Below are 12217 nucleotides of genomic sequence, written 5' to 3'. Positions count from 1 at the left end.
TGGAGGGGATCCCAGGCCTACAGGCAAAAGAAGTTGGGGGCGGGGGGGGGGGGGGGGAGGCGCCAGGCCTGCAGGGTGGGCTGTTAAGGGTGACCAGGCCTGCAGGAGAGGGCAGTTAGGGGTAACCAGACCTGCAGGGGAGGGCAGTTAGTGGCAATCAGGCTTACAGGAAAGCGGTTAGGGGGTGATCAGGCAGGCAGGCAGAAGCGATTAGGAAGGCAGGCAAGCAGTTGGGAGCCAGCAGTCTTGGATTGTGAAAGGGCTGTCCGACTGACAGTTGGGCATTCCTTAAGGGATCCCAGATTGGAGAGGGTGCAGGCTGGGCTAAAGGACAACCCCCCCCACCCCCCTCCATGAATTTCATGCACCAGACCTGTATTCTATAATAATAAAAGCATAATAAGCTAATTAGACTGGACGTCCTTTCGAATGAAGCTGGGGCTGTGAGGGAAGCCCGGGTCCCAGGTGCCAGAGGAAAGCCAGTGCCAGCAGTCGGGGGCGGGGGGGGGGGGGGGGGGGGGGAGGCCTACTCTTTTTTTTTTTTTTTGTAACAATTTCCGATCATTTACAAGCAAGGGGAAAGATTTTTTTATATATATATTTTATTGATTTTTTACAGAGGAAGGGAAAGAGTTAGAGAGCTAGAAACATTGATGAGAGAGAAATATCAATCAGCTGCTTCCTGCACACCCCCTACTGGGGATGTGCCCGCAACCAAGGTACACGTCCTTGACTGGAATCAAACCTAGGACCCTTCAGTCTGCAGGCTGACGCTCTATACACTGAGCCAAACTGGTTTTCGTAGGAAATGAAGGCCTACTCTTGCATGAATTTCATCCATTAGGTCTCTAGAATTGTAATAACTAAATATGGTGTCTGGTGAATGTAAGACTTCCCAGGGGAATCACTTTGTAAGTTATATAAATGTCTAAACTCTATGCTATGACACCAAAAGCAAAGACAACAAAAGAGCAAAATAAATTCAGCTTCCTCAAAAGTAAAGACTTTTTTCATTCAAAAGACACTATCAAGAAAGTAAAAAACAACCCACAAAATGGGAAATTTTTGTGGACACCTTATCTCTGGAAAGACAACCTTCCAGCGACATGCGACACTTTGGACCTTGTGTGTGAATCTTCCACAAAATACCATGGCCTGGGGAGTCTATTTTGAAGAAGTGGCTTTAGAGGAAATTTAAGATTGAAAAATTTGGCTCTCAAAAGAAATTTCGATCCTTGTATTGTTGATATTTAGCTCTGTTGACTAATGAGTTTGCCAACCACTGAACTCTTACATTGCAATAATAAAAGCCAAACAAACTAAACGTTGGCAAACAGAGTGGACAAGTTGCTCCAAAGAAGAGGCACACATGGCCAGAAGCATACAAGATGCTCAACATCAGGGAAACACAATCTCCATCGGCAATGAGATGCCACCCCAGGCCCCGAGGGTGGTGACGGTCTTGCTCCTGTGTCGCTGGGACTTCCCCAGGGTGCCAGGGCTTCCTCCAGCAGATTTATTCCTCCTGGAGGAGCAGGAAGTCTCTGCAGCAAGCCTGCCTGGTGCCTCCCAGGCTGTCCCACTTCCTGCTGTGTGACCTGCCCTCAGTCCCCTGACCTCCCCAACCCCACTTTCCCCACAGAAAAACGGGGAAAGGACCTCGCTCCCAGGCTCTCTGAGGGAGGAGGTAATATTACAATATCACCCTGGGAGGCTACAAGGAAGCGCTGAGCACACGGGGACACAGGGAGCCCCTTCTCCTTTGAGCAACGTGCTTTCCCCGGAGAAGTGAAGGGAGGGCGCAGCCCTTTCCACAGATTCCACTTCAGTCACTAGGAGCCCCTCCTGCTCCCTGCCTGACGCACCGCCCTTCAGGGGGTCCTGTCAAGTTTGTTTCCTGTGATACAGAGGGTTGGCTGCAGGGAAATAGGAAACACTTCTTCCCTTTTCTTGTCATTGCTCCCAGCTTAGCATTTACAGACGCTAATGTGCCAGTCTCTCCAGGATTCCACGTAGCCGTGGACTTGGCCTCCCCCACGATTGAAGCAGTTGATGGGCCTCCAGTCAGACCCTCTGTACAGGCTCCAGGGAGATTTTGGGGTTCCCAGGGCTCCGAGTTGGGGGCAGCACAGGCTCTGCCTCCCGCTGGGAACTGTTCATCCAAACAATGACTCAAAGGCAGAAACAGCAGGTGACTGGGGACAGGCTCAGAGACACCCGGGGCCAGGTGTGAACCTGATGGTGGTGACAAGGCACACAGGTGAGCAAGTGTGTTCCCTTCAAACACTCAGTGTTCCTGACAACCTGGGGAGGGGGGGTAACCTGTTTCACCACTGAGACCCTGAAAGCAGGGAACTCCCAGGACTAATTCGCACCAGGGAACAAGGGTCCAGGGTGTGTCCCTCAGCCTCACATTGGCATCCAGGGCCGGCCACCCAGGCAGGGACACATCCGGTGCCCATGGGGAGGGTGCTGACCCGGGAGGGCTGGCAGCTTCTGGACCAGCCCACGGCACACGCAGAGTCTGGCACAACCGCTGAGCTCCTTTCTCTGTGTTGAGGCCCAGCTGGGCAGGGAGGGGCAGTGGCCGGGAAAGATGGGCCCAGGTGAGAAGTCTCCTTCACAAAGTGCCCAGAGGCCGGAGAGTGGGTGTGCCCGCCCCACGGGACAAGGGAAGGCAGTGGAGGAGGAGCTCAGGGCTGACCTGCGATTCTGTGGGAGGTGAAGGCCCTGACATGAGGCCATTCTCCCCTGAGCTGTGTGGGCAGCAGAGGGCCAGGCCTCCTTTGGAACTGCAGGGCTTCAGCCCTCCCATGGCTGCTGCGGGGCCTCCGCCCCGGCCACAGCTCTGCTTGCTGGGTGGGCAGGGCCCTGCCCAGAGCCTCAGCCTTCCCACCCAGCCTGATCCTTGGAATGAATAAGAACTTGAATTGGGAAAGAGGCATTGGCCTGAGGCAGGGGGTGAGGGCCGGGGCGGGGCCACGTGGGAGCAGAGCTGGGACAGGCAGTTCTGCAGACAGGGGTCTCCTCCTGGCTCTGCTCCTGCCCTCACTGTGGCTCGTCTCACTCTTACATCCGGGGTTCGGGCCCCGCTTTGTCTGTGGGGTCTGTAGCAGTGCTCACAGAGGTGACTGGGGCCCCTCCCTCAGCCTGGATCACAGCTCCCACCAGCCCTGGGCCACACGCACCCAGGTCCTACCGCCCCTGCGGGTGGCGCTGGTGAAAGGGCCCAGGGGTGTGAGGAGGACCTGTTCCCACGCGGATGTAACTCTGCGTCAGCATCTATCACACAGAGCCCAGCCATGGCTGGAGGGAAGGGACAGCAGTCCTGGGTCTTTGAAACCCAATTGTCCCTGAGCCCAGGCCCCAAGCCACAGCAGATGAGTCCGCCTCCCCCAGCTGGACAAGACTGTCCCACACAGAAATCCCCCAAGGGTAAGGTGAACAGAGGATTCTTTCCAAAAATCAGGACTTTTTTAAAACGCTGAGGGACGCAGGACAAATTCTTAAAAATCGGGACTGTCCTACCAAAAGCAGGACATCTGCTCACCTTACCAAGGGACTTGGTATCCTCCCGCCATTTCATTCCCATGTACCCACCTTTAACAGGTGTGTCGCCATTACTTCCTGTCACCCCTGTTCCAGCCTCCCCCCAACCCTCACTCTCAGTCACCCAGTGAGACAGGGTGCTCCTCCTGCAGGAGGCCCAGAGGGACAGCCTGCCCCTGAGGCCCAGCCTGTCCCTCTCCGATCAGGCCTCAGTCTGGCCTTGGGAGAAGAATGACGGGAAGGGTCCCCGGGGATGAGAGAGCTGTGTGCTCCCAGGAGCAGTGGGAGGAGGTCCCTGTCAATCAGGAGGAAGCACTGAGGGTCCCTGTGGGTGCAGAGCGCCCAGGACCTCCCGCATCCTCCCTTCCTCTCAGGTCCCCTCCAAGGAGCAGCGCAGACCCGAGTATGGACACAGCAGCCCAGAGCATTTTCAAACAAAAATATCTTTATTCATATCTGACCCACAATGCCCCACAGGTGCTAGCCCTACCCCCACCCTAACCCACCCCGAAATGGTCCTCTCCTTCCTCCTATCCCCATCCTAGGCCCACACCCCCTAAGGGTCCTGCCCTCCCTCCTACCCCACCCCAGACCCACCCCCCTAAGGGTCCTGCCCTCCCTCCTAACAACCCCAGTCCTCCCTCCAAGGGTCCTGCCCTCCCTCCTGCCTCCATCCTCCCAGGTCAGGGGACCAGCAGGATCAGCCCTGCCATGAGAAGGAGCCCGTGGCTCCTCTGGGGGACAGCCAGGTCCCATCAGGTCTGGGCCCCTCGGGGCGCGGGCAGTGGGGGGCACTCCCCTCTGCTCCATTCTGGCTGCAGTGCCGCTTCCTCCACCTCCCTGGGTCAGAGGGCTCACGCTTTCTCTTGTGAGGCTGTGAGGCCGGAACCGGCCCCAGAGCCAGTGCTGGCCTCCCCCAGACCCCGAGGTCGGCCCCTGGGCGGCGGGTCTTCTCCGCATGGGCGGGGCCGCCCCCCAGAGCGCGCTTCTGAGGCTGGCAAGCTGCAGGGGAAGCTCGGCTGAGGCCTCCTCTCTGCAGGGACCCGGCCTGGGCAGCGCCCCGGGGCCCCCGGCCTCCAGGGCAGGCCGGGCCCGAGGCAGGGCCAGGGCTCAGAGAGAGCGCGCAGGGCAGCAGGCGGCGGGGGGAGGCCCAGAGGAAGGCCAGGCTGGGGAGGTCCTCCTCGTCCTCACGGGGCCTGGCCGCTGGCCCCAGCGTCTCCCTGACCACAGAGGCCTCTCCGGGGACGCAGGAGGCCCTGGGTGCCTGTGCAGAGTCTGCAGGCCGGTGGCCCTGGGCAGCAGCGGGGGGGCATCCAGCCCGGAGCGGTGGCTGCTCCTCAGGCCCCGAAGAGACAGCACCAGCCGGGGGCCGGGAGCGGGGGGCGTCTGCTGGGCCGCGCCTCTGAGGGTCCTGGAAGCCAGTCTCTGGCGGGCAGGCTGTGCCACTGACCCCCAGCTGGGGGCCCTGGTGACGCTTCCGGGCATCTTGGCTGCTCGCAGGCTCAGAAGGACGTGAGTCCCACAGGGGAGCACTGAGACTTGGGGGTGCCTGCTCGCCCCCCTCCTCGGAGGCCAGGAGTCGCCTCTCTGCCAGCTGGAGGGAGAAGGGACAGTGACTGGCGCTGCACACGTGTGAGAGGAGGAGGAGCGGGCGATGGGCAATGGCACTGGGGGGAGGGGAGGTGACACCGTGACTCGAATCCACGACAGTCAAGAGGCTCTCCTCCGTCCCCTGTGCCATATTCCCAGCTTTGTTCTCCCCTTCTGGGCCCCCATCCCCCTCCTCTCTGGAGCTCTCTCCTCCTTGTCCTCCCGCTCAGCTCCCACCCAGGCTGGCCCCTCAGCATGTGCTGCCTGCAGGCAGGGGTGGCGTGGACAGGCTGTATATCCTGGTTCTGGGGTGCTCCCTCCCCTGGCTCCTCCCCAGGCCCATGATCTACCTTGTTCCCTCCCTCCCTGACTCACCAGGGCCTGTCCCCCTCTAACTCCCCCGGGTCCCTGGGTCCTATGGTCACTTGGGGTCCCCCCATCGCCCTAAGGTCGCACCCTGCCCTGGCTCACCTGGGCAGCAGTGAGCCCTTCTTCCTGCTCCAACTCCTCAGCGAGGGCCAAGGGGTCCAGCTGGGCGTCTGGGGAATTCAGCTGCTTCAGGAACTGGGGGTCAATGACCTCCTCCACCTGGGACAGAGGAAGCGGCCATGAGCCCCTTGGCAGGGAGGGAACTGGGAGGCAGCAGGGCTGGAGGACAAGTGGGAAAGCCAAGACCCCCCCCACCCCCGTCCTCCTGCACAGGTGGGTGTTCCCCTCCATCACGGTCATCAGGTACACACACATAAACACACATAGAGAAACACACATGTATACCCAGGTAAACACATACATGCACATACACACATAAGGGCACACACATGAATACAGATACCACACACCACACCCACACGAAGCACACACATGCAGACACAGACATACACACTCTCAGGCGCCCAGCTCAGGAACAAAGAGCAGAGACCCATCCCATCAGCCTGGGGGAACCCGGGTCTGGGGGCAGCAGCACCACCCTCTGGGACCTTGTAGGCTCAGAGCTATGGGCCAGCCCACCTGGGTGACAAAGTCTTCCTGGGAGCACAGCTGGTCCAGGTAGCTCAGGAGACCCTCATCCTGCAGCCACTCCTTCACTTCCTCTGCCCACCCTCCGCCGGGCGCCCCCATGGGCAGCGCCTCCGTGAGGTCCATGTCCTCCTGCTCGGCCTCAGGGGGGATCCCGTCATGTGACTCGGTTTCCCAGGGCGGCTGGACGGTGTGGGCGCGCTGGACGCTGGGTACAGCCTTCCTGGGAGTGGGCGCTGGGCAGAGGGAAGAGGAGGAGCGTGAGGGGACAAAGCTCCCACCTGCAGGGCACGCGATGCGGAGGGCAGTGTTGGGGCATTAACACGGGTGTGACTGTGTGAGGGGAGGCCAGAGAGGAGCACCCAAGAGTGAGGACATGGGGAGCCACCGCAGCCAGCCCGCTTCTCAGCAGACTTCATGTGGGCCCTTAGCAAGGAGTGGGGCTAGGGGTTGAGAAAGGGGACCCGGTCCAGACCCCATGGGGACACAGGGCGCTGAGGCCCGGCTCTCAGGGCTGTTTCCCTTCAAGCCCAAAGCCCCCTGAGGAGAAGGCCATGTGGGGGGACAGGGGCCTGCGCTGGGCCCTGTTGCCTGGGGCCAGGGCTCCTGTGGGAACGTGCTGGCGTACCTGGCTGCGCGCCCACCACTGGGGCTGGGAGCCTCCTAGGACCAGGTCTCGGTGGGGCAGGAGGCTGGGTCTGCGCCCCCTTCTCCAACTGCAACTTCTGAGCCTGCATCTGCTCCTCTGCCTCAAACACCATGAACCTGGGGTGAGGGCACAGGCTGTGCTGAAAAGGAGGCCGCCAGGAGCCCGCACAAGCAGCAGCGGGTGGAGGATGGAGAGCAAGGGCCTTGGGGCTGTAAGGGCCCGGACCCAGGGGAGGCAGGAGGCTGCTGAGCACATTGCTGCACAGCCCCTCTGGCTGGGGTCTGGCCCCCTGGGCGGGCAAGCCCTCCCCAGCCTGTCCTGAGCCTTCATGTCCCGCCCAGGACAGGTCAGCCTCAGAGGAGGGGGAGCTCCCGGGAGGTGGGACAGGAGCACCCATGGTCTGAAGCTGAGGGAGAGGCTTTCCCAGAAGGAAGTGCCTATGGGCTGCGGGGACCCAGTGCTGAGTGACACCCTCCCACCCCCTCCTCTCTGATGAGACCTCACAGCTGGACCCTGCCCCGCAGTCAGCCCCCTCCCCCGGTGTGGGGACCCAGGACCCTGACTCACTTTTCTGCCATCTCAAAATAGACCCTCCGGTCACAGTGGCTCTTGCGCTGCCATTCCTGCATGGCTCGCCCTATTCCCTCCTCCAGCGTCATGGTGGGCTTCAGGCGGGACAGGGGCCGGAGCTCTGGCCTGTAATGTGTGAGGTTCAGTCACCGCCCAGCCTGGCCTCCGCCCTCCTGGCCACCCCAGCTCAGTGGAGCCCGTCCCACCCTCACTTGGCAGGGCTGAGCACCCGCAGGTGAGGGAGGAGGCATCTGTGTGCAATGACAGGCCTTCCAGCTGCTGCTGTCAGGGCCTCACTACACACCAGCCCCTGAACCAGGCCTGGAGGTGACCCTGCACTGGCACCCAAGCTGGGACCCCACCCTCAGGCCTTCCCGCCAGCTTCCCAGCATCAGCCCGCCTGCAGGGCCCTCCCACCCCCTCTGTGATGGGAAAGCTCCAGGGGCGCCCCTGCCCTGCCCAGTGCACTCACATGAGGAAGCAGCAAAGAGCGTCCACATCAGGACTCTGGGGAAGGTGCCCCCGGGCCAGGGCCTTGAAGCGCCGCCAACGACGGAAGTCCTCGTACACACTCTTGGGGTCAGAGGCGTCCAGCGAGGCCTTGGACTGGGAGGCGGCCAGGCCACCCTCCCTGGCAGCCCCGTGTGGTCCCCTTCCGGGGTCCACTCGGGGGACGATGGGGATCAGCTGGGCAGCTGGTGGTGGATCTTGAGGAGGAAGGCTGGGACACCAGCCTCCATCGCCGGCTTGGGTGCCCCCAAAAACCGAGATGGGCATAATGTTCTCCACCACAGTGGCTTCCAAGAATAGGGGTGCAGGACACACAGCACCCCCACAGGCGGCACCTGGAGCGCTCCCGTAGAGGGGGGCCTGGGTCAGGACAATGGTCTGAGTCTGGGAGGGCTGTGGTCGCCTCCCTTCTGAGCTGACCTGGGCCATGATGTTGTAAGCCCCAGTCCCAACAGGGCCTTGACCAGCATCTCCTGCCACCATAGGTGTCCTGGGCCAAGCCGGCAGCACCAGGGGGCGGCCAGGAGGGAATGACGGGGTCCTGGGGGGCGGCAGGTGCTGCTCCCCAGGGGGCCGGTGTGCGGGGCCAGTAGAGGGTGGGGGACAGGGCTGGGCCATGAAAGTAGTCAGGGAGGCACCGGGCTTCAGGCTCACATCCGCTCCCAGCGCTGCAGATGCTGTGGAGACAAAGGAAAGGGGGAATGGAGGAGGAGGCCCAGCAAACAGCACTGAGGCGCTCTGGGCCCCTTTAGCCGCTGGGGAACCAGGGCAGTGAGTCTCACCAGGGAGGGCCCTTTGGATGGGCAAACTGGGGAGGTGGCAAATGTCCTCAGGTCATGCTCACACTCTGACCTCCAGTTGGGAATTATTCCACTGGAGAGCTTGCTCCCCTTTCACCAAGGCTCCCTGACCCCTGTCTGCGAGAAGCACCAGCCCAGCCAGCGCTGCCCTGAGAGCCTCCCTAAGGACTCCCCGGCACCGACCCTGCCAGCCTCAGAGGCCTGGCCCTGAGCGGTAGTGACCTTGGAACTCACATCTCCGAGGTAAGTTCTAGGCACCCAAAGGGCCTCTGAGAACAGCCGTGTCTAACACATTAGGGCCCATCTGCTCCTCAGTCCTCCTCTTCCTCAGTACAAACCGCCCCCTTTCTGTCCTGGGCTTGCACAACAACACAGAAACACTCGAGTGATGTCTCTGCACAAGAAGGCACAGGAACCCTGATCTAACCCTCCACACTCCGCCCAGCATGCACGTGTGTCAGAACCAACAGTGAATACTTAACATGGCCAGGTCCTGCCACTGGGCCCAGGCTCAGGCTGATGGCCACCCTCAGGAGCTCTGTCATTCACTGCCAGCAATGGCTGCAGAGAGTCAGAGGAGGGCCACAGAATGGGACACAGTGGGGCTGGTGGTAGGGGTTTCCACAAACTTCCATAGCTACTGTCCTGTTAGGTGTGTCATGAGACTGCAGACTGGGTGAGGTCCTTCCTCTCCAGCTCCCAACAGTGGGAAGTGAAGACAGTAGGAAGCAGGTGTGAGCCGTGATAGTGGAACAGAGGTGTCTGAACACATCCCCACTCAGAGGAACTAGAGCAGACCTCGTCCAGGAGAACAAACCTCAAGCCGCGCCCTCATTACTCAGGACAGGCGGCCTTGCCCGTCCACACTGACACAGACATGGTCCTCCTGCTGCTGTGCTCCCCTTCCCCCTTTAAAAAAGAACCCCCCCTTTGCAGACGTTCCACGGAACACAACCCACGCTCCACATCTGTTTTCTGTCCCTGAAGTAGGGATGTGGACTGTCAGCAAAACAGTCAACTCAAAGGTAAAGGCAGGGCAGAGGGTGTGCAGGACAAGAGGGAGTCGGGCTGCAGACCTGGGTGGCACGGAGGGAACAATTGGGGACAGCTCAGGGAAGCGGGCCCTGTCTTGGTGGAAGTTTCCCAGCCGCCCTGCCCGTGTGGAATCCCAGCCAACAAGCAGCTCCCTGGGCTGGATGCAGGGGAGAAGCTCTGGGCTACAGCAGGTGGAGGACCTTCCAGGCAGCCCTCAGGAGGACATTTCATTGTGGACTTGAACACACAGCCCCACTGGACCGCTTTCTTGCTATGACCACCCTCCCACTGCCCCCATTGACTCTAGTGCACTCAGCTCAATCTCTTAGAAAGATGCCGTGGGGCCAGTTCCAGGAGCCCCAGAACAGCACACAGGACTGGGCTTTTCCATGACCACCCTGTGCCACCCTGTCCCCCTCCACACTCAGGTATGTCCCTGAGCCACCCTGACCCCCTCTGAGAAGCCCTCCCGGCCAGTGCCATCACAGGTTCCCACTGGCTCCCAGCCTCCCCGGGTGACAGGTGCTTGGAGGTCCAGTGCTCTCTCCTACTTCAGTCAAACCGTGTTTCCCCAGAGTCACATTTCAATCCCAAGTTTGAGGGACAGCTCAGTGTTTAAAACACACCCCCTCCAATCTATAGTCCTACCTCCTACTGAAGCCATCCCCGCGGGCTCATTCAGGGACTACCGCTGCCTAGAAGCCTCCACAACGAGAAAAGTCAAGCCGAGGATCCAGAGAGTGACCTGCTCCAACAGCTGCTCACCATCCAGTGGAGGGAAGGTTGGGATTTAAACGGTAGAATGTGGGGCTCCTGACCTTCTGCAGCGGGGGAGGGGCAGAGGACTGGTTGGCTGGGGTGGTGGGGGCATTCCATGGAGGGCTCTGATAGGTAGGCAAGAACCAACAGTTCCGTTCAAATTTAAAGTCATAAATTTAAAGACACACTAACAGTAATGACCCCAAGGTTAATTTCTAGGCACCCGGTTATTGATGTGTCCTTTATCTTCGTTCTTGACCCATCACCCTAGTTCTGGGTCCCTCAACCTGCTTCCTATCTGGTCTTGGTTTATTTCAACACAGGCTACAATTTCTGAACAAAATTTAGAACATGTTGCCTGAAGAAATAATGGGAACCTATGGCTCAGGGATCCCAGGGTTTGAAATTAGGATTGACCCCACAGAGGCAGCATGCTGGATTTCATTCCTGAGGAAGCTGTCCTGTGCCCCCAAGCTCTGCCCAGTGCTGGGATCCCTGCAGATGCAGCAGGCCCAGCCTTACAACCCATTCCCTTTGCTCCAGTCCATCAGGGCAAGGCCTGCAGCCTACAGGGCAAGACCAGAAATCACCACTTTTGTTTCTCATTGTATTAGGTTGTTCAATGTCTAACTTTTTGCTCTTTGAATGACTTTAATGTAATGTTTTAAACAAATAATGCCTTTGCATGGATCACAACTTGTGCAAAATGGAAAATGTAGTGATGTGTCTTTCTCCTGCCTCTTGCCCCTCTTGCAAATGGCCAGAAAGATTATTGTATAATTTCAGTTTCTTTGGAAAGTATGACAAACTTAAGTGAATAAGTTGATCCTGCTACTATAAGTATGTTTTATTGACTATTGAAATTCTGCAATATAATACAAAAATGTAGGCTGACATTATTCCCATGCTACCTGCCATGTCATGGGAAACTGGTGCAGACTGCCATATTTTGACCAATGTTTGAACAACAACCTTGCAAAAGAAACATCTGTGAAGCAGCTTTTATTGAAAAATCTCCACATACTGAATAAATACAGGAGGGACAGGGTCAGGGTCCTCTTCCTCTGCTGCAAGGACAGCCTTGGTGCCTCTTCCCAGGGTGCCTCGCGCCAGGACACAGGAGCATGCCCACTGGGGGCGGGGCTCTGTCCTACAACTGCTCCCAGCGTCCGTTGCGGCGGTTGGCTCCCATAGGCGCATGCGCTAAGGCGGTTGCTTCCATAGGCGCATGCGCCAAGGCGGTTGCTTCCATAGGCGCGCATGCGCTAACAGCAGGGAGCGTCCCCAACCGCCTCCCAGGCTGCACGTGGGGCCTGGCATGGCGGCCTCTAGAGTCCGTTAGGTGAACAGGAGGGAAGGGGCGCGCGGCCTCCGCACCCCTCAGGTGTCCCCCTCTTCTCTGCTGTTTGCCCCCAGGTCTGTGTTCCCCACCCCTCACTTCCGGTGGTGCTCACAGGGGAATGGGCTCTGACTAGCGGTGCTGGGCGGGCGGTCAGTGTGCGGGGCCTCCACGGGGTCCAGTGATGCCCGTGAGCTGTCCGCCCGGCTCCTCTGTGTCCCCGCTTTCTGGACACGCAGCTCCCGGCAGTTCTTCCGGATCTGAAGGCGCCTCCGGGTCAGCAGGAAGCTGCCCTCATTGGAAATGAGCGGACATGGCGGAGCCTCCCCTCCCCACAGGTCCTGGGGCTCCTTCCCCTTGGAGCCCCTCAGCCCGAGGCTTCCTTCCCCCGCACCCCGC

At 59.6% G+C, this 12217-nt stretch overlaps 1 protein-coding gene across 1 annotated transcript; it reads right to left on the bottom strand.

The window, feature by feature from the left end:
- Positions 1–4230: 4230 nt before the first annotated feature.
- LOC118708711 (NUT family member 2G-like) lies at positions 4231–11741 on the bottom strand. Its single transcript, XM_045575045.1, has 7 exons — positions 11504–11741; positions 7848–8562; positions 7373–7501; positions 6785–6921; positions 6148–6392; positions 5611–5727; positions 4231–5143 (listed from the first exon to the last, which is right to left on the bottom strand). The coding sequence occupies exons 1-7, from the start codon at positions 11739–11741 to the stop codon at positions 4250–4252; spliced, it is 2475 nt and encodes an 824-aa protein (XP_045431001.1). The 3' UTR covers positions 4231–4249.
- Positions 11742–12217: the final 476 nt, after the last annotated feature.

Source organism: Pipistrellus kuhlii, unplaced genomic scaffold, assembly GCF_014108245.1.
Source record: "Pipistrellus kuhlii isolate mPipKuh1 unplaced genomic scaffold, mPipKuh1.p scaffold_m20_p_62, whole genome shotgun sequence".
Taxonomy (NCBI): domain Eukaryota; kingdom Metazoa; phylum Chordata; class Mammalia; order Chiroptera; family Vespertilionidae; genus Pipistrellus; species Pipistrellus kuhlii.
Note: the sequence above shows the minus strand (reverse complement) of the source record. Positions and strands in the feature narration are given on the sequence as shown.

Excerpts from the sequence above, each read along its gene's own strand:
- LOC118708711 (XM_045575045.1), bottom strand. The coding sequence starts at position 11,741 with ATGCGCGCCTATGGAAGCAACCGCCTTGGCGCATGCGCCTATGGAAGC. Across the intron at positions 5,728-6,147 it reads AGGAAGACTTTGTCACCCAG|GTGGAGGAGGTCATTGACCC; the intron begins GTGGGCTGGCCC and ends CCTCTGTCCCAG. Across the intron at positions 5,144-5,610 it reads AAGGGCTCACTGCTGCCCAG|CTGGCAGAGAGGCGACTCCT; the intron begins GTGAGCCAGGGC and ends TTCTCCCTCCAG.